The 15,558-nt window shown below is 41.5% G+C and overlaps 1 protein-coding gene across 7 annotated transcripts in view; it reads right to left on the bottom strand.

The window, feature by feature from the left end:
* Positions 1-15,558, bottom strand: part of adgrl3.1 (adhesion G protein-coupled receptor L3.1) — a 109,055-nt gene that overhangs the window by 30,718 nt on the left and 62,779 nt on the right. For 5 of the 7 annotated variants that reach the window (XM_046412694.1, XM_046412721.1, XM_046412737.1 and 2 more), the window contains 4 exons: positions 6,745-7,170; positions 6,146-6,249; positions 5,173-5,358; positions 3,599-3,637 (listed from right to left, as the gene is read on the bottom strand). In XM_046412694.1, coding sequence (XP_046268650.1) covers positions 3,599-3,637; positions 5,173-5,358; positions 6,146-6,249; positions 6,745-7,170 — 755 coding nt within the window. The remainder of the gene's footprint in view (positions 1-3,598; positions 3,638-5,172; positions 5,359-6,145; positions 6,250-6,744; positions 7,171-15,558) is intronic. The other 2 variants (XM_046412712.1, XM_046412749.1) reach the window with 1 other exon arrangement.

Below are 15,558 nucleotides of genomic sequence, written 5' to 3'. Positions count from 1 at the left end.
CAGTGGGTATTTTCACTATTAACCCTTTACTGACAAAAGGACTTGATTCATCTGGAAAATTATTAACTTTATAACTGATATTGAATATAATCATTGACTGGTCCCCTACATTCGACAAAACACTGCCCTCAAGTCATTTATCAAGGATATTTTGCATCTGTAAATTGCATATCCTTGGGTTTTTAAATATCGGTCAGTATTGGAAGTTGTGATGGCAAATTTTTAAGCTAAGTACTGTAAATCTATTTTAATCATAAAATTAATTGACAGATTGATAGATAGTGAAAATTATTATCATTAGTTTAAGATCGAAAACAGTTTTTCAAAGATTTTCTGAACCCCTTTGTTTGGAGTTAAAAATACATAAAGAAATATCCAAAAACTTAAACATCACACTGGACAATAAGAAAGTGTGTGTGTTATTTGTGAATTTCTTATTTGTTTAAAACCTCCATGATCATCTACTTATGTTTCTTGCTATGTCGAACATTAGCAATGTTGCCACATTCCTGGATATCAGCAATTAATTTGGTGATTACAATTATTACAAATTGGAATGATGGCCAAAACCAGTATTTCTGTATTGGGTGTGTGCATGGAAGAGTCCATGTCCCCTAACATATACACACCATACATACCATGTGATGGTGCCTTTGTTTAATGTGGAGGTATGTGTGTTTGAATAGTGTATGGGATACATGTGTGCATGTGTGAGAGTGCTGGCATTAAAATGTCCGTGTGTGTGCGGGTGTGTGTGTTTTGGAAAGCATGCGCAGGGGGCTGGGAAAAGCATTGCAGTGCATCATTCTGCTCCACTTGCTTTACAGTGGCAGTTCAGGCAGCAGAGACAGAGGAGAGGATGCTCTGTAGATACGACAGCAGTGGCTCTGCTTTCCATTCGCTGGTGGTGCTGCTGCTCCCAAGTGCTCACTTTGATGTGTTTCAGATAACCTCCCTTTTCTACTCTCATTAAACTTTTCATTGCTTTTTATTGAACTTTTGATTATCTTGCATTTTCAATTTCATATAATTTTTTCATTGAAATTTAATTCACTGGCGCTGAGATTGCATCTGTAGAAGACAGAGATAGGTAAGCAGAAGAAGGGGTGTGATTTCCTTGAGGTCCAGACATCTCCACATCAGAAACTCTTAGATGGAATATACGTGTTTGTGCGTGCGTGTGTGTGTGCATGTGCGCATGTGGATGGGTATGCCTGCAAGCTTTGCTGCCATTCGTGACATTTCTATCTGCACAGTATAAGGACTTGAGGGCTAAAATGGAGACAGTTTTTTTAGGGGTCTTCAAAGGGGGGGGGGGGGCTCTGCAAAGACAGATAAGGGTGTAGCTTGTGTGTGTGTGAACATGTATTACAGGGTAGGCACACGCATGTCTGTGCACGTACCCACAGAGTGTATGCACACATACAAACACCAGTAAATGGGGCAGAAGTGAAATGCTTTGAAGCATTGGGGTAATCCAGCGTAAACAGCAGCGGCAAGACAGACTAGAGCTGGGCTGTTCTACTACTCCAACTCTATACAAGGGGAGCACGAACACACGCATGTGCATGGTTTTACAGTATGTGTATACTCACGCACAGTAGGACATACTTTGTGATGGAGTTGGGATGTTTAAAGTATGGAAAGAGGCAAGAGCGAAGGAAAGAATGGATTTTTTTTTTGCCTTTTACTCGCTTGGCTGAGCTCTGAGAAAGTGCATGTTTTGAAAATGTTTTCATCAGAGAAGCAGGCTTATCTGTCACTTGTTGTTGGAGTTTGTCTTCCCTGACAGGATGAGTTTGCAGCTAAATCAGGCTTTAAATTCACAGCCTGCCACGCTCTGACCCGCCATCCATAAATAGAGGGCAAATTAGACATTGTCATTGAGCATCACTGTCTCCTCACTGCGACCTTTATTGTTTTTCTCTTCCTCTCACATTCCATTTCTGCTTCTGTGAATCTCTACTTTTTCTCTGTTTAATTTCTGATCCTCCACCCCCTCTTCATTCTCAGTCTACCTTGCAGACTCCCTCCATCAACCCACCCTGCAGCATCAAAGGTTCTCCACACCACCAACTTCATCATGAATAAATTGCCAATTTAGTATACATGAAACGAGTCCCCAGTTCCCCAAACGAAGTGAGAGAGGAGGAGAGATGAAGTGTGGGAAGGAGAGAGAATGGAAGAGAGAAGGGGAGAGAGAGAATTCAATTATTTTTGTCTCTATTAAGAACCAAAACCTCCTGCCCACTCTCTTCACTTGGCAATTAGTGCTGTAGATAATTAACGAGGAGAGGGCAGCGCCACACCACATCCCTAATCATGCACATTTCTATCTGGTGGAGTAAAGGACTGTTGGTATAATTTTGTTTCACATTACTAAAGCTAATTACATAATCGATCACTCCCAGCCTCCTGCAGTAAGCAAGGTGTGTGGTGGAACATTTTGGATTTAACCAACAACTAGCTGTCTCAAAAAGACACTCTCTGCAACATTTTTGCAGAATTTATTGGATTAAGGAAACACATCAAAATGTCTGACTGTTTTGATGTGGAGGCGTAAGATCATTGTTGAAAATATATTTATATATTTGCAGTATGCATGTATGTGTGTGTGTGTGTCAGCTTGCATATAGTCCTAAGCCATGTTCTATGATGTGACATTGCTGACTGGTGCTGACGTTAAGACTTTTCAGGGGGAGAGGGGAAAAAAGCCTGCATCAGGAGAAAAAGAGCTAGCCCATCAAGGGTGTGTGTGTGTGTGTGTCAGAGGATGCAGAGAGAGAAAAAGAGAGACTCTGCAGTCTATCTACAGCACATGGATGAGGAAGGTGGGGTCCTTTGAAGTTCTGAATTGTGATTTTAGCTGACCACAAACATGCTTAAGTGATGTTAGATTTTGCTATTGGAAGGGTGAGCCCAGTGGCATCAACATGAACAAACATCAATATGAGCAGACCAACAAGGATGAAAAATAAATTAATACTGAGCCACAAACACAAGCAAGTATTATTTTGAAGGCACCAAGGCCATGACCAAGCAATGTGCAATACAATATCCATCATACGCTTTCTTTCTCTCTGATACGGTGGCAGAGAAGAGGTTTCATTGAATGGAGATGAATAGCAAGTCTTTTGGTTCCAGGCGGGCGTGCTTACAATTCTGCAGACAGAACTGCAAAATAGATGAGCTATTATTGATATTGATCATGGCCTCTTATCAGTACCATTGATTCTGAATGCAAAAAAAAAAAGAATAGAAACTGAAAACAAAAGAATGTCAGCAAACCCTTTGAGAAGACTAAAACTTTGTGAGCTTCACCAGTGATTCTGATGCACACTGTAGTTCAGATCCAGAACAGACATGTTAAATAACCGCTCTCCTAAAAGGGTTGGGATGCAAATCATAAGACAACCGCTGCAGCATAGAATTAGAATTCTACATAGAGCGTTGTAATGTGTGATCGCACACACACACAAGCTTGCTTTGCGGATTGCATGCTGAGAGTGAAAAAAAAACCAAAAAACAAAAAAAAAAACTAAAGCATGTGGGACTCATGTGGCAAAGTAATCAACAATACCGGAAAAAGTAGAAATACCTGTGTGAAAAACCTGCAGGACCTTTCTCTCTTCTGAAGCTGCAAATTCAAACAATTCATCTGTTAGCGATATAACACATCTTAATCATACACACACACACACACACACACACACATACACACAAAAACGCATTAACACTCGGGTGCACAAAGGCTTTCACACTGTCTTTATTAACATAGCACAAAAAGACTTTGGTGGCTGAAATATATTGTTATTCTCTTCACTCGCATCTATTTTAATTCCTTCTCCCATAACTGACTACTGTTCCTTCTTTCTTCCAGATTGTTGTTCATAATTTTCTCTGTTCCTCCATCCCTCTTTCTACTCATTCTCTGCTTCTACCGTCAAGTGAATTGATGGCATTAATTACTCTGCCACTCGTGTGTGATTGGCCATATTCGATTTCCTAACAAAAATTAGCATAATAAGCCAGCATATTACTCAATTAGGTATATATAATTGGGCCATTATTGAAATCAGGAGATATGCACTTCCTCTTCTGTGCAGGACTTTTTATCCATCCAAATTCAACCTTTCACAGGCCATTTGGTCAACAGCAAAACACTGATTAATTGATTCCACTTACACATGCTTTCATGTATTCACCTCACATGCGTTACTGAATTACTTAGCGAGGGAGATGTAAAAGAGTGTGATAGTGAGACAAAAAGAGGCAGAATGGCAAAGGGGAAATAAAGCAGATCCAGTGACTCAGAAGCTAAAGGCTGAAAAAAATGTGGCTGTGTAAGAGGTGGCACCAGCTGTCAGTCTGAGTGCTAAACCCCGCCTATCAATGTTGACCCCAGCAGAGTCAATCAAGAAGCAGTCCACCATCCAGTCAGTCAGTTAGCCAGCCAAGCCAGCCAGTCAGCCATTCCTAAATGATTTAACTCATTTTAATTGAATGTCTACATGAATAAAGTACAGAACTAAATTTTTCCCTTGTCGGCAGCAGTGGTAAAAACAATTCTTTGCATACTCAGGATCAAGTTTCCATCAATGCAATCCTGGAGGAAGCACTCAAGCCCACTTTTCGACAGCATCTTCATAGCAATAGCTGAAAAACTGTTGCTTATTAAACAGAGGGCTATGACGTAAAACATGTCCCGAGCCTGTTTTTGTCTCGAGTACAGAGAGTCATGAGAGTCAACTCCCAGGCTGAAACAGTTTTATTAAATTTCAATCCTGATCTGAGAAGAGTTGAGGAACCCTGCCAAAGACTAAAAGCAGTTATCTATCACCCATAATGTCGTGAAAAACTTGTTACAAAGACATGCACACTGAAGAGGATAAAATAATGTCTAAAAGCAGCTATTTATCATCTGGAGCGCCACACGGTGTTACATATTGTTCTTCATCAAACTCTGCACACAGAGACTTGAAAAATGAGTGTAAGACAAAAACACTACCCTCTGATGCTATTCATCTTACTGTTAACTTGAAAGAGTCTTTTCTTTCTCTTAATTTTCTGTCATTTACTTCGCATCCTTCCCCCAAACCAGTACCTGCAAGAAAAATCATTTATCTGAGTCAATATACCGTACATTGAACTAGGTGTCCCGAGCTGCAGTACCTTGGTGAGGCTGCGGGCAGCACTGTCCTTGCCCCCAGGGGTGAGGTTCCTGAGCTGCACGTCCAGCAGTTCGACCAGTTGGGCCATGGCCCGCACTGTAGATGGCACATCGCCAGGACGCAGAAGCCCTTTGGTCTGCTCTGCCAGCTCCCTGGCCACAATTGCTGCCGTCTCGCCCGAACGGAGCTGGAAGCCAAGTGACGCAGTGGAGTCAGATGAAGTGAGAAGTGAAGGGAAAGTTGGGAAGAGAAAGTTAGCAAGGGTGTGAAGAGGAGGACAGTAAGAGAGGGATGAGAGAGAAGAGTACAGCAAAAGACAAACAGGAAAATGAGAGGGCAGTAGAGGAAAGGCAAAGGATAGTAAAGGTAAAGGACAGATGATATGGGAGTAAAAGCAAATGTGAAGAAATGTAGGAGAGCAAGCCAAGAGTTAGTATGGGATAAAAAAAAACATGAGTGATTAAGTTATTTAAAGTGGTGAACTATATTAATAAAAACATTGAAGAAAGCTTTCCATCTCTCTTCACTTTAGCACCTCTGCTGCAACACAGATTTCACATGTTTCGTCTTATAAAGAAAACCCTTGGAGCCTTGTGGCTTATGTGAGAACAAACACAAAGCTATAAATTAAATCTGTGGGAAGCTGTCATAACTGGGGGAACACTTTCTAGAATAAAAGCATCTTCAAGAAACAAATTTGCCTATCTTGATGCCTATTAGCCTATTACAATAAGCAGAGTGTGAACAAATGAGCTTAATGGACATATCAATGCCCCTACAGCAATTTAAAACATCTCAGATCTCAAACGTGAGTTAGGGTTAACAAATGAAGATGGATACATGGCCTAAATCTTTGCCCATGGTCAGTGTGTCTTCATGCATGAGAAATTGCTCCAGGATTATATCCATAACACATGCCCTTAAACTAGGGTTCAGTGGGAACTACAAGGGCCAGCAGCACCACCGAGACTTACTTTCTGCATGATGTGATTGACCCAGGGCGACGTGCAGTTGCTGAGGTCAGGGCCTTGGGGATCCCAGTAGCCCAGATGGGCTACGCACACGTATGTGGCCACGCCTGCAAGACAAGTAAAACAAACAGGGTAAGACAGCACTGACATTCACCAGGAGACACAAACACTCTCACGGTGCCTGGAGTTCACTGGAGTTCACAGTGTACGTGTAGAAGTGTGTACTCCACTTAAGTCATTCATCTATCTATCTTCATTTTAGTCATTTAATTGACAAGTCATCTTAGTGAGAGCACACATTTAAAAACATAAAGGAATTCTGTTTTCTGCTGCTCTTTATATTGTATTTAATTGTGGAGTTAGCGCTTTACTTAAGAAAAGAGTTTGTAAATGTTTCCACATTTTCCAATGAAACACCTCTAATGTGGTTGCAGTTGTATTTAAATTTTTTGCAGATTAGATAAAAGAACAAACAGACAACATAATAATAACTTTTAGAAAAACACATTGCACTGAACAAAACTTTCATACACACTCTAACCAACCATTCACTGCTTTTTCTATGTATTCTGCTGTCCAACCAACACATGCAGCTTCCTTACCCAGTGTTCCTACAGGGCAGGGCTGTTTGGCTGTCTGGCCTTGCTGTGTCCGGGGCCACGATATGTCGGCAGTCACCCTTGGACTGCAAAAATCTTGGGGAGGCAGGGCAGGAGGCTGCGGGACTGCTGGAGGGACCTGCGCTGGTGGGGAGCGTCCTCCAGCTTTCTGATTGGTGTCAGGGATCTGGTTGGTGTCAGATGACGAGCCTCCGGCAGGAATCAGAACAGGCGGGCGAATGGTGGTGGTGGTCCGGTAGCGCTGACCAGGGGAGGTGGTGAGGAGAGGCCGTGGGGTGGTGTAGTAGGGAGGAGATCGGGTGGTGGTGGTGGTGCGGCTGGTAGATGAAGAGGAAGAACCTCCACCACCAATTGGACCTCCACCTCCGCCACCTCGGTTAGGAGGCATTATGGGAGGAGGGCGATAGTCTGAAGGGAAAAGAGAAAGGGTTTAAGTTAAAAGAATACATAAATAATTTCTCAGTTAGTGCTCAGGTTCTTAAACTAAGAGTCTGGACCAAAAAGATTTCTTGGTCCCAGCTTGACTGGAGTGTAAATATTTTTATGAGCTCTTCATCCCAGGGAGAGTTCAACAGGTATTCCCAAGATGAGCATAAGAAGAACACAGTTAACAGAACTGCAATCACACAAACCATCTGTGTCAACATATTATGCTATATGCTTGTATGTCATTAGAGCAATGGCATACAAACATAATAATATTATAGTGACAGACACTAACACATTTGCAGGCACTCATTTGTACAGCACTAAATAGTTTTGACAGGCAGTTTCTCATGTTTCTGGTGACTTCCCATTGTTAGCGTTTCATGGCTCAGCAGAGTAGTCATATACCAGATCTTTTCTGGCCGCGAAACACTTTCTTTTTTCTCTTTTTCAGTTGCCCCAAAAGCAAAACAACAAAGAGACAAAAGAAAATATAAAGACAAACTCACCCAGCAAGACCAACAATTGGTTTGTTGTGCAAACATGCAAAAGGTAACCAGTCTTTCCTGGGGGACTGGTACGCAGTAGTGATTCTTGCATTCTTTCACTCTCCATTCTTTCAGCGTTGTGCATGATTCATAACACCATGACATCACAAGAGGGAGGAAGACCACTTAAATGCACATGACACACTTTTATTGTCAATATTTAATTGTGAAAGGGCTCAATTATTCACATTGACCCTGTTCATGAGACAGAAATAAAGAACAAACAGATGACATGATGGAAAGTGAAAGGAATAGAGCATGTGTTTGTGAAGTGTCATGGTGTCCTCTTGTCCTCCATACTGTAACAGTGCGTCTCACTCTCTGCTATACTCCTGTTGCTTTCAACTGCGTGTGCTACAAATCAATACCGTAGGATCGAAAGCTGAGTAGAGGGAAATAATAGTTTAATTACTTTCCTTTTGAACTGTTTTATCAGTCTGACATCATTTGGAAGTCATTAAGCGTAATGCTGCATACACGTAGAGCCCATTTTCTACAGCCTCATCTTCACATACAAACATTCTTTAACAAAGCAGGGAATGCTTTTGTCTCTCAATATGAACAATGTTATCATAAAGTTGAAATTGCCAAGTATTTTCCAATAGACGTCTAAATCATGTTCAGGAATTTGTAATTACAGAAAACAAACCAATCTGCCTATTAAGATTAAACTTGCAGATGTTCCACATCCACACTGTAGATACAATTTCGGCTATGTAGAACTACAACTGAGTGCTTAAGAAAAATCAACATGGCATACTAAATGTACTTCTCTTGCAGGCAGTGATAACAACAGTGTTTTGATTAAAAACCCAGAGTATGTGGATTTACTGAGGAACATATAAAGGCAAGCACACAGAGAGGCAAACAGACGTAAACACAGAGGCAACTCTCCCAGCTAAGAAAACTACTCAAATATGAATTCTCACAGTTTCGCGTTATGCGACCTTTACAAGAGAAGTATATTTCATGATCCCAGTTTCCATGTTTAGTCATTTACTGAGAATATTGTTTACCCACAATAAAAAAAACTGAACCTGACAGTGAAATGCTCCAGAGCCCACAGAAAGCTGAACCTGGCTGAACTTGCCAAAAAAGATTTTCCCCACCATCTCCAAGTCGACCAGCAGCCATGAATACGATTTATTTTTTCTGTAGAGTGTGCAATATACCGACATCACGCTACATGATTTCTGGGTAATGGAGTCCTTCAAGCTCTTAAAAATTCAGCTATCGCTTGCTGCCAGTTGGGGTGGTAAAAGTGTGAAGTTGTCTCTTGCAGTTTCAAGTTTGCCCCCGATGTGAAAAATTCTCGACTCCCTGATTTTCAGCAGAAATGGAAAGCACAAGCACTTGTGTTTCTCTGTCTGAGGGGGCCTAGTGTGCCTAAGGTCATAATATGTATGACATGCTGGTTGTTGACACAGAAGGGTTATGGAGTTTGTCGTATCTAACTGGGCCTGTATGTTTTGAAAGCAGGTGTTGTAAGAATTTAACCCGTACTGGCTGACTTAAATGGACGTATTTGTAGCTGTAATAGATTTTCGGTGTACTGTTTATAGATTCATGAGGTCTGATTTGGGACGTAATGTGCACAAAATTAGTTTATCGCAGTGTTTTGGTGAACGTTGGAAGTTGTGAGTGTGGATGTGTGGGCGGTAGGAAAAAGTGGGTGTTTGTGTTGTTTACTGTGAACCAAAGTTGTCCCTTCCTGTGGATTTTAAGTTTAATTAAAGATGCCACATTCCTCTCTTTCTCACCCTCCCTCTGTCTGTCTGTCTGTCTGGTTGACTGACAGCAATGTAACATCCCGCTCCTCCTGTACGTTCTGTTCTCTTCTTCCACAACTCAATGGAGTGTTTCTGTACCTAAACTGTGCTTCTCCCCGTTACTGAATCACTGCCGCCCTGCCTCATGCATTCTCCGCAGAACATTGCCATCAATCATGCGTAGCAGCAGTGGCCTAGGGACTAGCTGTCAATCTGTGTGAGTGTGTATGCGTGTGTGTCTGTGTCTATCTGCACTCAAACGGGAAGCTCCATTAGGGGCTCTGCCACAACAATAGAAGAGTAATGGTGTGTGTGTGTGTGTGTGTGTGTGAGGTTGATGTCTGCTGTCATTTGAGTACAGGGGGAGAAAACACAGGGGCTGGCAGCTTGAGGTGAGGCAACACAAAAGCCTGCAAGCATTGCAGGCAAAGGGCCACAGCACTTCACTACCCATGCATCTCTATCTCTCTCCCTTCCTGTTCTCTTGACATTTTCCACCTGATTTGCTGCTCACTCACATAACTTTCTTTCACTTCCTGGCACACTTTTATTCCTGCGATTTCAATTTGTATATTTATACTTTCCAACACTCTCGGCTGTGCTTGTCTGCGTCTTTACTTTGTCCTGTTTTGCGGCATTTGGATGAAGAAAAAAAAGATCTTGTAATGTGATGAATTTATCACTGGCATCACTCAGGATGCTGTGAAAGATGCTGTAGGGAACTACAGCAACATGACATAACAGCTTCATGAAACATTTATGGAGAAAAAGGCTAGGGGTTGTACTCATGGGGACTGACATAACTCCTTGCATTTAAGCTTAGGAAGCCTTGAATAAATGCATTATGACAGCTTCATGATGTCAGCTAACCTAAACGTTGTGCTCTTTGCCAAGCCTGATGCCACCCGAAGAAACATATGACACAAAGCAAAAAATACTGTCACAAATTCAGCTAAGATTTTGCACTACATGCATTCCCTGCATATGCATGTAGCTGACATATTTTGACAAATATGTTTCAGAAGAATCAATTAACATGTTACAGCCTAACCCGAATGTAAGAAAGGCAGTTGAAATGGCTCATATTAAAGTCCTATTGCTGCATTAACTCGACTATACAGACAAAAGTATTGGGGTATGTGACCATTAAACCAACAGGGACTTTAATGACCTTGCAATTCAAATACATAGACAGCTTTGCAACAATAAGAGCTTCTACTCTTCTGGGAAGGCTTTCCACAAGATTTCAGAGTATTTCTGTGAGAATTTCCACCCATTCGTGCAGTCAAGCATTTGCACTGATGTTGGACAAGAAGGCCTGGCTTGCCATCTCCGTTCCAGTTCATTCCAAAGGTTCTTGATGTGGTTGAGGTCAGCACTCTGTGTGGGCCAGCCAAGTTCTTCCACACCAAACTCATCTAACCATGTCTTTATGGACTTTGCTTTGTCATGCTTGAATACAAAAGAGCCTTCCCCAAACTGTTGCAACAAAGTTGGATGCATAGCATTGTCCAAAATGTCTTGGTATGCTGAAGCATTAAGACCTAGCCCAACCCCTGAAAAACAGACCCATGCCAATACTTTTGTCTATATAGTGTATTTTATTTAGATTGTCAATGTATCACAATATGTGAATGTGGGTGTAAGTTATTTGAAAATACAATAAATTAAGAGATAGATTCCACTGGGATTATAATGTTACCTATCTAAATGAATTTATGATATGGAGGTGCCACTGGATATGCTTGCAAGATCAGGATCAAGTAAAGCTGAATCAATGAATAAAATAACTATTGTTGAATTTGACGCATTTAGCATTACTCTTCAAATATATCGAAAGAATCCTTGCACTTTGATTTGAAATATTTCTCTAAAACAAACACAACATCATAGCAAATCATAATGAGACAAACTAACGGACCCTGTGGTGAGACTGGTTTTGTAATCAGACATCTTAATCAAACATGGTTAAGAATAGGCTTTTATTTTCAGTTTTCTAGTTGAAATGGATGAGAAGTCCTCAAAGTGGAAAACTGGAAATTTGAACATGTGCTGTTCCCTGACAACAAGCAATCTGCTGAATAAAATGATCAAAAGCTCTGCAATAGCAGGATTTGTCAGACTGATTTACTGTCTTTTCTATTCTATTGTATTCTATTCTGTTTGTTTTCCTGGCCTGTAGAAAGTCCATAGGGAAGGTGAGACAATGTCAGGCTGGCAGTAAACTTGTTCCTGGAGTTGTCTATCTGTCACCCCACTGGGCCACAGAGATGCTGTCAGTCTGTCTGGGATCCTAGCACATGATAATCTGACATGCGGACAGACATGAGTGTGTTTAAGTGTGTGTGTGTGTGTGTGTGTGTGTGTGTGTGGGTGTACATGTTTTTCTGTGCGGATAAGACTGCCTGTCTGTGCCTCTTCTCTGCTTTGCCGTGAATGCTCTTGACTTCTTATTCGGTAAACAGAGGGATTGTAAATCCACAGCACAAAAGGTAGAAGGCAGGGAGGAAAGAGGAGAGGGAAAATGAAGTTCCCCTGGCAAGTTTCCCACATCGTCAGAAAAACAGCAGACAGCGAGCAAGAGAGAGGCAGAGTGAAACACAAGCAAAGAGAAGAGAGATTTGAATTAAGACAGTTTCAGAGAGCTGAGACTGAAGTGTCTATTATACTTGAATGTATAAGATGATTACTTTCTTGCACTTTTCCTTAAAAGTTACTGCCTCCTTGCCTCCGCACAGGCACAAGCACACACACATGCACATACACACCAACCCGGAAAAGTAGGGAGGGGTGGATCCAGAGGAGTAACAGCGAAATGATAATCTGGAGGGCACAAAGCTTTCTAGGTTGGATAGTAGCACAGACATTGAATAGGGCTGCATACTGCGATAACGCACTGGCCCTATGGCTGGAGTGCACACACAAACGAACACACACTCACTTGTACAGACATTTACTTTTATTCAGTTGTGCTCGAAGCGTCACACATGCATGCAGATAGACACACACTTGGAAGAGAAATTTACTTTTCCACTCACTTATGTGCTGCGCAATATACACACTCATACGCAACACAGGGCTGGTGGCGAGCGGCTCTGGCCTGCTGATAAGACAGAATGGAGTACTTCAAAGCAGTGATACTTGAAGATAGAAAACAACCTCATCTAACGGAGCCTCCCTCAAAATGGCTGCCAGGCACTACCACGTTCCAAAGCTAATGTGTCACAGACAGACACCACATCACCGAGCTCTATCGGCTTACCAGTTGCATAATCATGTCAACCTTCTGCTGAGGTTGGAGACACCTGCAGCAAGTTTGCCAATTACATGCTTCTTTCTTAATCAGGGGAAGTTCCCTCTTTCAAAGTAAAAAGCTAATGGGGCAGACTTGTTTTCATAATTTTTTTGTTTTCTCGTTTAATAATGGAGGAAATCACCATCAGCATATTCTTTTAAAGTCCTGATTGGGTCCTCTCTTGTTCAAGACTGAATTGATGTCAGTTCTGTGTGGACAAGAGGTACAATATGAATCTATAGCTGGCATCAAGCAAAATCCTGTTACTGTATTAGAATGGGAACTGTAGGCTGTAGCAAGTGATCCTGTGGTTATTCAAGATTTTGTTGCCCATAATTTATCACCAAGGCCAACCATTTAGACATTAAGAGTGTATCCACTTTGTTTCCCCCCTGAAAATTTTTATACATTTCAAAAAACAAATTGTGAACAGAGCACAGCTATGGTGACACACTCTCAGCTTTCTGTATTTACTTCCTGTGAGGCTGTGGGTTTCCCTTCCACCCTGTTGTCCTGGCTAGGCCTGCTTAATTTGGCATCTGTTTTTTGGCAGAAGAGAAGAGGTACTGAGGCCAAGCGCACGCAGGGAGCCTGGCTGGGGCAATCCAATCGATAAGGACACACTGCAGGCAAGGAACAGGTGCACCAGACTCTCTGAAGCAGAGTTCAGTCTCTGCTGAGATGGCTGTGTCGTAATCTATTTGGGAAGGAGTGAGATAGGAAGGGAGGGGGGAGGCAGGAGAGGACAAAGAAGAAGGAGACAGGGAAGAAGTGAAAGGGGAAGTGTAGACTAATGTGTTGCCTTGTATACCATTTACTGGTGTAAAGGACTGTGAATTGTTTTTGTGTTGGACAATTTAATTTATTTGAGAAATTAGATCGAACGAGACACTGATGTCATGTGCTTGTTCAAGGATTAACTAACAGGTAACTGCCGTTTTTTTACACAACATCTCATCGTTGGGAGAATGTAACATTTCGAATTCAAGAGTTTATAATTTGCAAACAATCAAACATACTAAGTAAACCTGCTTTCATTCTGTCAGAGCTCAATCATCTCAAGTGTTGTGAAAGGTCAGGTCTGTGAAAGACTTGGCACAGAAACAGTATATATACACACACACACACACACACACACACAAGTCATGTGTGTGTGTGTGTGTGACAAGCCATAATTGCAGTAAAGGTTTGTCTAATCAGTGATCTGGTGAAAGAGTGTCTCCACTTCAACCATTAACTCCTTTTATTCACCCCACTTTAGCTTGTTTCCAACATTTCCTGCACTTCTTAGCCGTGTCGCTTGATTGCAATCTGGTGTCAAGGAAGGAAAAGAGAGGGGAGGAGAGGAGAGGAGAGTTGGGGGAGGATGGTGTAAATATGTTGAGGGGGGGGTTAAAGACAATAGATACTCCATGCTTGACTTCCTTAGGAAATGGAGCACTATGATGCAAGCCATTAAGAGTTCAAAGGTGAAGATTTAAATTTCCGTGAACTGACAGAGGGGCCAGTTGAGGTCATCGCTATATAACTGTGTGTTTAACAGATTAGAGAGAATGCCAGTATTTGATTACTCTCTAATTGGGACTGAAGATATCACTTTTGACACTTTAAATATCTGATTAAAGTCAACAAAGGGCTAATATAATTGAGGGTTTTTTTGTGGGCACACTGTTTGTGGTGATTTCACACTGGTTTACACAGTTTAGTGCCATTGTAAAGCACAGCAAAATTTTGCTTGAATCAAATGTAAAAAATGGAAGGGAAAGGGGAAGGGAAAAAATATCTTTGAATGTCATTTTTAAAATGTAGCGGTAGACTCACTGAAATAATCTTGCACACAGAGTGAATGTACTGGCATAAGTTGTTTTAACAAAGGCCTTACTGTAAAAATAAAAAAAGTGGACAGTTGTAAAAATAAAAAATAAAATGCATTCTTGTCTCCTTCTGATTATGTACCCTAAAATTGTCTCTATATGACAGAACAAAAACACCTCCAGGGTCGCAACTAATTTCAATATGCTTGTTCTGTCCAATAGAATATGTGATCAGATTGTCCCTGTCACCTGAACTAACGACCTTAAGTGGATCATTGCCTTAAAGAGCTCAAGTGGGACTGCTCTACGAGGTGACCATATTGTATCCTGTAAGGCTTATCGCAGAAAGGAGGAAAGAACATAAAAGAAAAAGAGGTGCAGGAAGCAAAACGAGAAAGAAAATTAGGGTGAAAAATATGGAAAAGGCAGTGTGTACAAGTTGCATCTACAGTATTCAGTTTTAGCTCTGTTTGCCCCTCCTCTCCCAAAGATGTAGATAACATGAATAATTTTGCGACTTTGTTGGGAAAACTTTCTAAAGTGTGGCAAGGCAGACTGGAGGTGATAAATTATTCAAATGTTTCATCGGAGCCATGCTGCTTGCGTAGGGCAAGCCTCTATAATATGCATGTAAGAAGACATGATGAAACAATTCCATAAACAGCAGAGAGTGAGAGAGTGTTTGGGGAGTGTGGGGTGGTAGAAAGGGGTAACAGAGGCAAGTGACTTTCACTCTGACTCCATGAAGGCGTTCATGCACTATGCCTCCATAATATAAACATCTAAGGACACTCGATAAAATAACCCTGTGTGATGTGGGAAAGGCTTGAGCTCAGAAAAGGAGGGCAGATTAAGCGGGAGATAAGGGCGACAGAGAGAAAAACAGAGCAAAACACAGAGTTAAAGAGAAAGAGATATGAGGAGGGGAAGGGGAAAGATTGAGA

The sequence above is a fragment of the Scatophagus argus genome, chromosome 2, assembly GCF_020382885.2.
Source record: "Scatophagus argus isolate fScaArg1 chromosome 2, fScaArg1.pri, whole genome shotgun sequence".
Taxonomy (NCBI): domain Eukaryota; kingdom Metazoa; phylum Chordata; class Actinopteri; family Scatophagidae; genus Scatophagus; species Scatophagus argus.
This window is presented reverse-complemented; position numbering and strand designations above follow the sequence as displayed.